Raw genomic sequence first — 13,785 nt, 5'->3', positions numbered from 1 at the left:
GGAACGCTGAAAACTGAAATTTGAAAGTCAAGAAAAATAAGAACCGAAAAAAATTGAAGAGGTGTGTGGCCAAAGTGGAGTTAACGCATATCAAAATCCATCTATAAGGGCTACTTTGTCCGAGGGAGTTGAATTCTTAGTTTCTTCGTAATTTGTACGTAAACAACCTATTTTAAATTATCGAGTTTTTGTTGCCAGTGACGCATATCTCATGAATGTTCCGGAACAAATTAGCAATAAATACAACAGGGAGAGAGTGTGCATAGAAATTAATGAAGACATAACCTTTCAATCAGTTTAATTGATGTCTGGAGCTGGCGTATGACAGTAACTGCTAGCTTTATATATAATACACTAAGTCCTTTGTTAATTTGTTATCATTGTCATTTTGATTAGTTTCGTTTGTTTCCTATTCTGACATAGGACTTGCATTTCCTTTTCAAGTGCGTTTAACTGTTCGTATTACTATGTGTTTTTCATTCTTTATTGGCTAGAGGTGTAGAGGAGGGTTGTTATCTCACGAAACATGTTTAACTCCGTCGCATTTGTGCGCCTGTCCCAATTCGGGAGCCTCTGTCCTTTTAAGTCTTGTATGATTTTAATTTTAGTTTATTGTTATATTTCGAAGTTTAGTATGACGTCTATAATCACTGAACCAATACACTTTTTCTAGGGGCCAGCTGAAGCGCGCCTAGCACAACGTTCATTGCGAAGCTATACATTTTAAAAGTATTCCTTCCGTGTTATTTCTTGGAACTGAAGTAGATCATAAAAAGGCAATATATTATCGTCATGCAATCGACAAAAAAGAAAACAAAACGTTTAAAGTTGCATGCGACCGAAGCGCTTTTTCTGGAACTACCTTCATCAGGAACGTCAAAAAGGCGAATAATACTATTTGGTTTACTGTGAGTTGGTCAGTTTTCACTGTTACTTCTAAATGTTGGGCACTGGGAACACCAAATAGCTCTGAATTATTTATCTCAAACGCTAACTTTATATAAGAGATTTAAATCAACTTATTTAATTATGGTTTAAATAGGGTTAACAATTTTTTTTTTGATAGATGCACAACCTTAAAATTTCAGGATACTGTTATCCCATGTGATGTCTAATATGTTTTATATATATATATATAAAAGGGCTTCTTCTTTCCATTATTTATTTTGTAATTAAAAATGATTTGATATATTTCGTGTTATTTATTTATAACTAAGAATGATTGTTATCAGAGTCGTGTTTACATCAGAGTTTACAGGTACCCCTCTTTTAACCCCTTTCTATTTTTGATATTTTAATCAAAAATTAAAAAATCAAACTTTCAAAAAGTGAAATAATCAAAATTGCACGTTAGGTTTAGTATTTTTAAAGTTTGATCAAATTCGTAAACTATCAAATTTATAAACGATATTTAGAATTTTAATATTTTAATAATTTGGTTAAAATTTCAAAATTTCGAAACTTTTACACAATTTGAAATTTTGATATTTTAAAACTTTGATCAAAATTCTAAAAATCTAAAGTTTCAAAACTTTTTAAAACTTTGAATTGATAAGTGTTACACGGACCGTTAGGTTTAGTATTTTAAAAGTTTGATCAAATTTCTAAACTATCAGATTTAAAAACGACATTTAGAATTTTGATATTTTAATTATTTATTTGGTTGAAATTTCAAAATTTCAAAACTTTTGCACAATTTGAAATTTTAATATTTTAAAACTTTGATCAAAATTCCAAAAATCTAAAATTTCAAAACTTTTTTAAAGTTTGAATTGATAAGTGTTACACGGACCGAGTATATAAGAATTGTTCAATTCACATAAAAAATAATAAAATAAGCATATATATAGAAGTATTAAACTTGACATGTACAACCCAAGGTATATTGGTATTATTTTTTTTTCTTTTTCAACATTTGGCTTGCAATTATAAAACACAGCGTGTTACTGTACATTCACTATAAAGTCTACATGTTATCTTTTCTTACTGTAAAATGGTTGTAATGGTAAGATAAATCAGTTTGACACAAAACACCTTATTCAGATTTTCTTTATCTAAACAAAAGCTTAATTTAATACCAGGAACAGAAATATAATTAGATACACTGTTCCCATTAAAAACAGTTAGAACATGGTGGCTTTACTCGTGCCACGGCATTTTAATCTAAACAAAATCATATTGCATTATTTAGCCACTTTTAATTTGCAGCATACAGGGTCAAAATCGGTGCACTAAATTACCATAACCATATACTAGTAAACAAATCATGGCTTAACATGCTTAAAGTCAACCTAGATTTGGCCTTGATCTATGCATAATGTAGAAAAAATATTCACTATCACTCCTTGATAACTTGAGTACATGGCTACCGAAAACAAATATACAGTAAGAAGTGTTAATAATAGTATTTGGTCTTACATAAGGTAAATAAGCATACACTATTGTAATTCGAAATGACATCAGAGAATGACTTATTCAATGATGATGTCCATAAAATAGATAATAGAATGATAAAGAACAGTGAAGGAATTGCACCAATCTATAAGACTCAGATTAAAGACATGACAGAGGGGTTAAAAAACGAGCAACTCCAAATGACCAAAGAGCGGTCAATAGAGAACTGTGATTCAGAAAACCAAGAGGAGTACTGTCTTATTCATTCAAATCTAAAGGAAAAGAAAGACCCTGAATCTGACTCTGTTGTGATAGAAGACCAATCAGCTAAGTTGTTGTATAAAGTAAGCGACAGACCGGCATTGCAGTCCACCCTTTTCTTTGCTTTTCAGGTGAGAATCTTTATATAGTTCGATTATTTTAATACCCATTTCTATAAGTATAACTATTATAATAATATTTAAATGAAAAGCTCTAAATTCAAAATGCCTGAGCCTATATATACTCATTGTGCATATAATTGTACAGAGTATGTATATTCCGAAATGATATTTATTTGATAAATTATGAACATTTTCCCTGTCAATACTTTTCCGTATCAATTTTGTTACTTTTTCTGCAATGGTTTATTGTTTTGCGACTATATATATTTCCGTTTTGGCTATGTGGTGTGGTTTACATTTTTTCTAGGTAAATTTGTGCTGTCGTGTGTATGTCTAAAGTTTTCAACATCTGGTCTACCTGCATGGCACATGCAACTTTAATGCCGGTACAAGTTCAGTCAACAATGGTATAAAGTTTGGAAATAACAATTGTATGAATTTTGGGAATAACAAATGTATTTATTTTGGTAATAACAATTGTATGAAGTTTGGGAATAACAAATGTATTTATTTTGGGAATAACAATTGAAGTTTGGTCTCGAACAGTATTGAACACCTATAAAGAGTTTGTTTTAAAATAAAATCAACGGTACCAATTTTCTTGCACCAGATGCGCATTTCGACAATACATGTCTCTTCAGTGATGCTCGTGGCCAAAATATTTGAAATCCAAAGCTTATATAAAAGATGAAGAGCTATAATCCAAAAAGTCCAAAAAGTATAGCCAAATCCGTGAAAGGAATCAGCGCTTTGCATGAGGGAAATTTTCTTTTAAAACATATCAGAAAACAAAACCGATACCGTATTGCTGTGACCATGATGCAGTATTGTTGTGACCTTCAATCATATTGTTTCATCTGTGATGTTAGTATTGGATATATATTCATGGTCACAGAAGTTTAAGTTCAATTACCTTGAAAAAAGTTTATATCACAGAATTAGATTTAACATACCTCGTCCTATATTTTCACCAAATCCTGCTATGAACTTGGAACGACATTAACGGATAACAAATCAAAACCACTGTTTTGCTGGACAGTTTCATTTTTTCTAGTTTAAGATAGTAAAAAAATTAACTACACATGAATCATTTTGTGGGGGAAAATGAAAAATAGACTTATCTGAATTAAGAATTCAGTGATTCGGATCTATCAATACTCGTTTTGCGAGCATGTTGAAATCAAAAGGTAGCTATATGTAAATTAACTAACTAAAGATTGAAAATAAGCTTCTTATCTTAATTATCTGCAAAATCAGGAGATATTTTTCTTCTTTGTGCACTCTACTAAAAGACAAAGAGTAAAGTTTATATCTGTACAAAAGTAAAGTGGATGAATTCAGGTTAAATCATTGCAATTTTGTGACGTGATGGCGAATTTTCTTGGATTCCCGTAAACAGATCGAAGTCATTTTTGGACATCATCATATATCATCTTTTAGCTTTGGTTGTATTTTTAGAACACACTGTTGGCATTGCCATGGAATCTGACACTTGTAATATTGGTAGCAGAGGTAACTTGTGCTCGGGATGATGACGAATTGAAAGCTAGATTATTATCAACTACAATTTTATTGAGTGGTTTGACAACATTTGTACAAGTTACATTTGGTGTAAGGTAATTAGCTGAATGTAACCGTAATGAATCGTTTACGCAAAGTATCATTAGTATGTAGTCAATGTATTTAGGACGAGTTCCACTTTATTCTTGTGTGTTCGGAATATAGAACAATACCCCTACTGTATATGGTTAAAACCTTCAACAAAGACCAATACCCATACTGTATATTGTAACATCCTACAACAAACACCAATATACTCACAACGTATATGGTACCAATCTTTAACAAGACCAAAACCCATATTGTATATGGCAATTACAACCTACAACAATATGGATCCATTCCAAAACTGTCTAACAATCTAATTATTCGGGAATCGATGATGCGATTTCGATTATTGTGATTTATTAAGCTTGTTCCTTTATACACTTATTCTGATATCCCTATTGCTTTCCACTTTTGATGGATTCAATTATCATTACTCATTACACTTTCAGAATGCCTGTTTATCAAGGACCAACAACATCCTACATTATACCGCTACTAGCTATAACAAACCTAGAAGAGTGGAAATGTAACTCAGATCACAATAGTTTTCTGAACAACACAGGCGGTAGGTTATTTTTCTCCATCGAAAGGTAAACTTGAATAATTTAATGCATGAACTTTTAATTTTTACTTGCAACGAATACGGGTGCCTTTTTTGGACTGCAGGAGGTTTATCTCTACTTTAGATCTAAATTGATTGTTATTGCTTCTGCTTCTAAATATAAGTTTGCATTGTGTTTTTTTTTTACTCTTTTAGTTTTCAATGGCTGTTTTAGTTTTCAAAGGCTGTGTTATTGACTTCGTCCTGAAAACCCATGTCATAGAATCTGAAAAAATAGTCACACAGATACAGAGAGGGTAATTGTGTCTGCCACTTGAAATATAGTTTTTTTTTTCAATATACAGGATCAAAAGTTTAAACTGTCATGCAGATCCATCTTTTACGCACATGGACGCATTTGAAAACCAGACCGAACGTGGCTGAGTACAGTATTAAAACACCCTTATTATATAATTTGTTATCACTTTTAATATAGATTCTAAAAAGTGGTTACATATGTCTTTCCTATGTATAAGTTTGTCTTAAATTGATATTTATGCATTGGGTGTTTGAAAACCTTGCGAGAACAATACATTTTAATGTTTTAATATTCCTTGTTTTAAATCCTGACAAAAATTCACAAATAACTCGATCTAAGTTTCTTCAAAACAATAATATTTTGTTAACAAATCAACTATTTTAATTGAAAAATGTCTTGTTTTTTAGTAAACCAAAGTTTTGCATATTTTAACAACACAAAAGAACATATACGAGAGACGATAATATATCCAAGGTTTACAATTGTGAGTATACATAATGAATGTGGTATTTTGAATTTGAAAAATATGAACGGTTAATTGAAATCAATATCAACATACACAAAGTAGATAGCCAAAAACCATACTTAGTAAGATGATTGAAGTTAATGAGATGCATCCGTTATCTGCATGTCTTCCACTAGCATTATCAAACGTTGGAACTGCTCTGTTCAACCCTCCTTGAATTACTAAAAGAGCATAGCAAAGATGACAATGCATTGTCAATAAACATTATGAACAAACAATGTTCTCTCTAGATCTGCAAACTCTTACTCTATAAGCAGCAAACATAAGATAATTTTAGTAAAACAAACAATAGCTTTATTTTTTTAAAGCCGTGCATTTCCTTAAAAACACTAATAGACAAAACTAATAGCACTCTGTAAACAGTTTTAGTCTCTTGACCTTGCTTTGTATAAAAAATGATTAAAAAAAATAATTTTGACCATGCAGTGACCGACTATGTGTTAAATGTTTTATTATTTACAGCTTTCAGGATCCTTAATTGCAGCAGGATGTATTCACGCATTTTTAGGATTAACAGGAATGGTAGGATTTCTGATGAGATTTATTGGACCAATCACAGTCATTCCAACCATTCTGCTCATTGCCTTAGCCGTTTTTAAAATAATGGCGAACTTTTGTGCTATACACTGGGGTATATCTAGCATGTAAGATAAATACTTCTGTTGGATTGATTTTATATATTTGCTTGTTTTGAATAAGATTTCAGGGTGAGACCATGGTTTTCTAAGAAATACCTATTTCAAATATGGTAGAATTTCAGTGAATTCGGCATGATATCAAACATGATGTCAAATGATTTTTTTGTATCGAATATAAAAACTTATACAAAAAGTAGTATAATAATAACATATCCAACAAGTTTCTACTAGGGTTACCACGACCACGGTGACATGAACGTTTACACGGAGCCTCTTACGTTGGGGTTTATGTCTAATCTCAAACAACGGCCTATATGGCACAACTGTCTATGGAAAGCTATTTGGAGCGTCTGGTTGTAGTTCAGCAGCAAATAAAATAAAGTCTGGCATGCAAATAAATAATTACAAACAGCAAAAACCTAGCACATATTAAGAAGCTGACATAAAAAGCAAGTATACGCACTAAAATAGTTTATTAAAATGGTGGAAAATGCCAAAATGGTCAAGTTTTAGATCTTTTCAGTAATGATCATATTCAAGAAATTTAAGGCAGATGTCATTTTCAAAGAGGCTTCCAATCTTCACTTCAAATTACAGTGTCACAGTTTATTGTGTAGACTCTAACATTCTAAATGATTGCTAAACAGATCACCAAATTAGGAAAGCTTGAAGATAGTCCAACAGCGCAATTTTGATATTTATTCATCCAAAATATAACAAAACATCGTAAACTAAAGCCTATTAACATTGCTGTTCGCTAAACAATAAAGTAGGCAAACATGATCGAGGCTCTATTTGTACAATTCCAATTTGTATGTATAAATGTGGTACATGTGTACTATAGTTGGCTAATTGCAGTATAAAAATAAATACATAAGCGCACTTTTGTTTTACAGGTCAGTGATAATTTCCTTGATCACATCTTTATACTTAGCTGGATGGAGAATGCCATTACCTTTCTGGACAAGTGACAGAGGATTTCACATCGTTAGATATCCGTTACAACAAGTTTTATCTGTATGTAACTTTTATGTCATTTGATTCACAAATCTACAAATAATTATTATAATAATGTGATAGGTCCGTTTGAATGTATTTTCTTAGTATTTACTCTTCATATGATACCGACACTAATTTTGTTACCCATGTAAAAATCTAGGTATCATCTCCCATTAAGAAAAAAAACATGAACAAATGAACCTATCTTGCGTTGCTCTCCTAGCTACAAAATGTATCCAAAATCAAACATGTGGAACATATTCTATCATAATCATTTGGTAAGTAATGTAATTACTGTCTCTTCCATGCCCGTCTTTAGCATAAAAACTAACTATTAAATAAACAACACTTCTTATGCTCAGATTAGTTGTCATCATGCAACACAGTTAATAACACCATATAGGAAAAACATAGAACTCCTTTTGTCATAAGACACTGTCAAACATCCAAACATACTATCCACACTCATCTGTGTCCACGCTTGTTACCTATGTAATAAAGTTCTATGTCGAATTAGAAAACAGGTTTTCCCCATAATTAATTAATATTAAAAACTGAAGTATTCTGCTTGTTTGTTGTGTGTTGTCGTCTCAAAGTTTACTTGTAAGACAAAAAGTTATGTTTTGATTGCTTCTCACATCCCATCTCAATCATGTTATAATTAATTCTAAATTAGTCTGTTATATTATGCAGATGTTGATCGCCATATTGGTAGGCTGGAGCATTGCTGCAATATTTACATCAGCAGGAGTCCTATCAAATGATAAAACCCAGAAAGAATACGAAGCCAGAACAGATGCTAGAAGTCATGTTATTGAAACAACGCCTTGGTTTTATTTGCCCCATCCAGGTACATTTAAAAAAAAAAACATTCATTGAAATGAAATGAAAAAGAACTTTCAACACAAGAACAACAATAACGACAAAGATTGAGGTTAAAATAATAAGTCGAAAAAAAAGACAAATCAACATTACGAAGAAAACTAGGAAAAAATGACAATCAGAACCATGAAGAAAACAAGAGAAAAATGACAATTAGCACCATGAAGAAAACAAGGAAAACTGACAATCAGAACAATTAACAAAACAAGGAAAAGACAATCAGCACAATGAAGAAAACTCGAAAAAGGACAATCGGCACCTTGAAGAAAAACAACGGAAAAAAGGACAATAAGCACCACGAAGAAAACAAAGAAAAATGACGATTAGCACCATGGAAACAACTAGGTAAAAGATAATCAGAACCTTGAAGAAACAAAGGAAAAAATGACAATAAGCACCATGAAGAAAAGAAGGAAAAAAGAAAGATGAAAACATTCCACAGAAAATGGAAGATTGCAATTTAACCGATTTTCTCTTGTCTCGATTGGAAAGTTTTGACTGAGTCATGATTCATACGGCAGGCGAAGCAGGCATGGTATAGGTGACGCTAGCCTTGGTGACTTATGCAGTCTAGCTCCATTTTTTTGTTTGCCTGGGTGTATTTCATCTTTATTAATTCTTGATAATTGAACTAATGTTGCCCTAATTTTACGATGAAATTTAATTTAGAAGTTAGGCTAAGGGAAAAAAAAAAAGATAATGCACAAGGAATATATTGCGCGCTATCTGAATGTTATCTGAAACATACCACTTATATATGGCTTTTAAAAATGAAGAAAACAAATATATCTTCAATATTTTTTAAGAACTAGGCGGATAATAAGATATTCCGTTGCTTTATTGATTTTTTGCTCGAATCAAAACAATATAACGACACCAAATTCAACATTGGCAACTGTCCTCTTTAGAACTGTTTAAGTCTCCATAGTATGTTTTAAATGTTCTTATTTAAGTGTTTTTATTTCTTACAGGGCAATTTGGTGGCATCGGTTTTAATTCTGGAATATTCGTTGCATACTTAACTGCAACATTTACATCGGTAGTAGACTCGATTGCAGACTATTACGCATGTGCCAAAATGTCACATATCCCTCCTCCACCCGTGCATGCAGTTAATCGAGGAATCAGTGTAGAAGGAATTATGTGTGCTGTTTCCGGAATCTTCGGAACTGGACATGGAACAACAACATTTGGGTCTCACATCGGCTGTATTGGTATAACACGGGTATTTGCTTTGATAAGGCTACCAATTTGATGGCCATTATAAAAGAATTGTTTTCGATTTAATAAACTACATGAATTTATATTATGATAATTATGTATAAATTATGTTAAGTGGGTACAAAAAGGAGTAGGTAGAGAGGGTAGAGTAAATAAAACTTGCACTTGGATACCGTCCGTAGAAACGATAATGGAAAAATGAACAAGAAATAAACAGCTATATTAAATCGTTACAATTTGAAAAAGATATTTAAGCGCTTTAAAAAAAAAAGTGTTATTCCATAAAAGATTGAGATGGGTCAGGCATGAGAAGGTTATCTATATCCTTTTAGTGCTATTCTTCTCCTGTTAAGATATGATGTTTGATGTCATTTTTATATCTTAGCACTATAGGTTTTATTCAATTAACATTTTAAAAGAATATTTGTGAGAAAATAAATGAGTTTTGTCTGAGGAAGCAATATACAGTTGGACCGAAAAACAGTAGCATTTCAATCCATTTAATTGATTAATGATTAATTATCGTCCAGTGGCAAACATTTCATGCATGTACAGGACGAGAACTAATCAATAGTCCTTTAAACAAGACAAAATCAAACGATCATCGATATTAACCAATGGAACGAATGCATACTTACAATTGTCATATTCCTGATAGACATTATCTGAAGAAAAAGATTGGCTAAACCTATTAGTTTTGACAATGATTTTTTTTTTTTTGTTTTCCAGGTTGCCAGTCGTTTTGTTTATCAGGTATTTGCTCTGATGTTGATAGTTTGTGCGATAGTTGGTAAATTCGCTGCTGTGTTTATAACTATACCTTATCCAGTATTAGGAGGAGTGCAAGTTTTAGGATTTGGAATGTTTATAGGATTAATAATGTCAAATGTACAGTATATAGACATAAATTCAAGTAGGAATTTGTCTATTATTGGCATTGCCATAATGATTGGATTGATGATACCTTTCTGGGCTTCAAATAACGTGGCTTCTATAAAAACAGGTGAGTAGCGCACCTACATCGAGACCTACATATTTTAAACACACCACTCTGTAGTATGATTTAAAATGAGACAACCCTCCACCAGAGGTCAAACTATATAGAAGGTTAGTAACTGTAGGTGTGCACTATAAGTGGGTGTTTAAAAATAAAATGTATAGTAAATTTTACTGAATTTTGTTTCACTCGCATAGTCTTCAAATTCATCAAATGCTTCAATTTATAACGACTATCTTTATGTGAGATTCATTTTGAAATATTCGGACTTTTGTCTGTTCCTGTATTTCAGCTCATGCATGTTCATTTTTATATCATACTCTTATATATTTTACTCGAGTGAACATTTTTCCTATTTGTGCTTCAGGAATTCAAGAGCTTGATGAATTTTTGGAAATGGTACTGAGCAATCCTAATCTTTCTGGTGGATTTACAGCATGTTTCCTTGATAACACAGTTCCTGGTGAGTATAAGTGTCCATTATTTGCTATATGAGAAGTCTGGATTGGGAGTCCTTCGTGTTTTTTCTTTAAATTTTAGACCATCACATTTTCTATTTTTTGTTCATTTTCGCCATTTTTCTCTATTCTTTATACTTCAGAACCCCGTTATCCCTTATTCATTATTGGTTATTTTCAGTTTTCTCTTTTGATAATATTTCAGGTCCTTTATTCTATATTTAATCCTATTTGTCTCTATTCTGTAAATCCAATTTATACTCTCAAATGTAATTCATACGAAAAACATAAAAAAAAAACACTTCTCCGGGGATAATATCCGTTAATCAGTCAATGTTTTCATAGTGGCCTTGACCAGTTTCGGGACCTTTTATAACATAAATAGTTTACTGTGCGGTGTGGGTTTTGTTCATTGTTGAAGGCCACACGCACGAAGACTATCTAATTGAAAGATTGGTATACAGTCTCCGTGTTGAAGACCGTACCTTGACCTATAATGGTTTCTTCTTCTTCTTCTTTAAGTTTTCCAGTTTTCCATCTGAATAAAGATGATTAATAACTGGTGCATACGTGGCCTATTTATTAAAATTAAGTTATATTTACAAACAGTGCAAAGAACAGATGTAGTGATTAAAACTATGTACATGAGATGAAGTTTTTTAAATAATAGTGGAGAGAACAGCATATGTTAGCTGATCTCTGAAAGAGTCGACTGTCTGTGTATTTACTACTGTGGTTGGTAAAAGATTCCATTGAGTTATTGTGTATGGGAAGAATGAAAATCTGTACGAGTCTTTTGATGTATAAATATGTCTGAAGGTGTGAGGATGATGTTTTCTGGTTCTTGAGTCTGATGGAATGAGAATTGTGCTAGATGGTATAGCAACAAGTTGATGTGTGATCTTGTACATCATAACCAGTCGTGCACGCAGTCTGCGTTGTGTCAAAATAGGCCAGTTTAGTGTGTTCAGCATGTTTGATACACTACTAGTATTATGATACCTGTTGCAGGCATACCGAGCAGCTCGCCTTTGGACCATCTCTATCTTTGAAATAGATTCTGAAGTGTGGGGGTCCCAAACTGAGCAAGAGTATTCGAGTTTGGGACGGACAAGTGCTTGGTATGCCTGGCTCTTGATGTTTTGATTTGATGTTTTCAGATTTCTTCGAAGGAAGCTGAGAGTTTTGTTGGCCTTTGATATATTGTCATCTATGTGTTTGTCCCATTTAAGGTTTGATTGTAATGTGATGCCTAAGTACTTAGCAGATGTAACAGATTCTAGTATATGATTGTGGAGAGTGTAATTATGTTTACTTTTATAAATTGTGACTTGGATGGAGAGTTGTCTCATTGGCACTCATACCACACCTTCCTATATCTATTAGCAAAACTTAACATGCAAAATAAGGTTTATACTATAAATTATAGTTTGAATGATGAATGTACAAATCACTATAAGAAAATTTTAATTTAAGGAACTTTGAAAGAGAGAGGCCTGGTGGGTTGGGCTACAGGAGGGATAGAGGAAGAATGTGGAGAACCAATGGGAGAAACAGAAGATTCAGCGGAGGTTTATGAGATACCCGCCATCACTCGCCTTCTTGAAAGAATATCTTTCACAAGATTTATACCATTTTCACCAACATTTAGAAGACAGAAACAACAATGACTGATATTAACATATAAAACTAAAATGGTTTAAAACTGTAGACAATCAATACGACGCCATAGGATATCAAAATATGTTCAAAAAATTATAAATTATTTAAGTCACAAAAATATTCAAAAACTGTATGAATAATAGTATCTATTCAAAGTGACTTGTAGCAATAGGTCCGTTGGGCCGGGTGTCATTCAATTGAAATATTTCAATATTACACATATTCTTGTTATGCACAATGTTATTATAATAAAAATATTTGTAATGTATTATTGTATTGTACTATCGTTCGATGTCTCGCTGTTGGGGTTGCCTTTGACTTGTATTATTTCAATTGACTCCTAATACGTATTTTATTATGCCCCATTTATGGGCATTATGTTTTCTGATCTGTGCATCCGTTCGTTCGTCCGTTCATCCGTCTGTTCGTCCGTCAGTTCGTCCGTCCGTTCTCCCGTTTGTTCGTCCCGCTTCGGGTTAAAGTTTTTGGTCGAGGTTGTTTTTGATAAAGGTTTAGTCCAATCAACTTGAAACTTAGTAAACATGTTCCCTATGATATGATCTTTCTAATTTTAATGCCAAATTAGAGATTTTTATGCCCCACCTACGATAGTAGAGGGGCATTATGTTTTCTGGTCTGGTTCGTTCATCCGTCCGTTCATCCGTCTGTCCCGCTTAAGGTTAAATTTTCTGGTCAAGGTAGTTTTTGTGTCCAATCAACAACTTAGGACACATGTGCCCTATGATATGATCTTTCTAATTTTAATGCCAAATTAGAGTTTTGATCCCAATTTCATGGTTCACTGAACATAGAAAATGATAGTGCAAATTTCATGTTAAAGTTTTTGGTCAAGATAGTTTTTGATGAAGTTGTATTCCAATCAACTTGAAACTTAGTATGCATGTTTCCTATGATATGATCTTTCAAATTTAAATGCCAAATTAGAGATTTTAACCCACTTTCAGGTTCCACTAAACATAGAAAATGATGGTGCGAGTGGGGCATCCGTGTACTATGAGCACATTCTTGTTATCCCATTTTCACGGTCCACTGAACATAGAAAATGATAGTGGGGATGGGGCATCCGTGTACTGGGGACACATTATTGATAGTGCGAGTATGACATCCCTGTACTATTAATTCTGCTTTGACATTTA

At 32.5% G+C, this 13,785-nt stretch overlaps 1 protein-coding gene across 1 annotated transcript; it reads left to right on the top strand.

The window, feature by feature from the left end:
* The first annotated feature begins 2,398 nt into the window (after positions 1–2,398).
* On the top strand, positions 2,399–12,896 carry LOC143056890 (solute carrier family 23 member 1-like). Its single transcript, XM_076230064.1, has 11 exons — positions 2,399–2,786; positions 4,236–4,393; positions 4,835–4,950; positions 5,653–5,729; positions 6,234–6,415; positions 7,306–7,426; positions 8,102–8,258; positions 9,262–9,515; positions 10,241–10,514; positions 10,876–10,971; positions 12,443–12,896. The coding sequence occupies exons 1-11, from the start codon at positions 2,454–2,456 to the stop codon at positions 12,634–12,636; spliced, it is 1,962 nt and encodes a 653-aa protein (XP_076086179.1). The 5' UTR covers positions 2,399–2,453; the 3' UTR covers positions 12,637–12,896.
* The last annotated feature ends 889 nt before the right edge of the window (positions 12,897–13,785 follow it).

Source organism: Mytilus galloprovincialis, chromosome 13, assembly GCF_965363235.1.
Source record: "Mytilus galloprovincialis chromosome 13, xbMytGall1.hap1.1, whole genome shotgun sequence".
NCBI lineage: Eukaryota > Metazoa > Mollusca > Bivalvia > Mytilida > Mytilidae > Mytilus > Mytilus galloprovincialis.
This window is presented reverse-complemented; position numbering and strand designations above follow the sequence as displayed.

Bases quoted from the DNA above. Each gene is read 5' to 3' on its own strand.
- LOC143056890 (XM_076230064.1), top strand. From the start codon at position 2,454: ATGACATCAGAGAATGACTTATTCAATGATGATGTCCATAAAATAGAT. The intron at 5,730-6,233 runs GTGAGTATACAT...TATTATTTACAG, and splicing joins TATATCCAAGGTTTACAATT to CTTTCAGGATCCTTAATTGC. The intron at 8,259-9,261 runs GTACATTTAAAA...TATTTCTTACAG, and splicing joins GTTTTATTTGCCCCATCCAG to GGCAATTTGGTGGCATCGGT.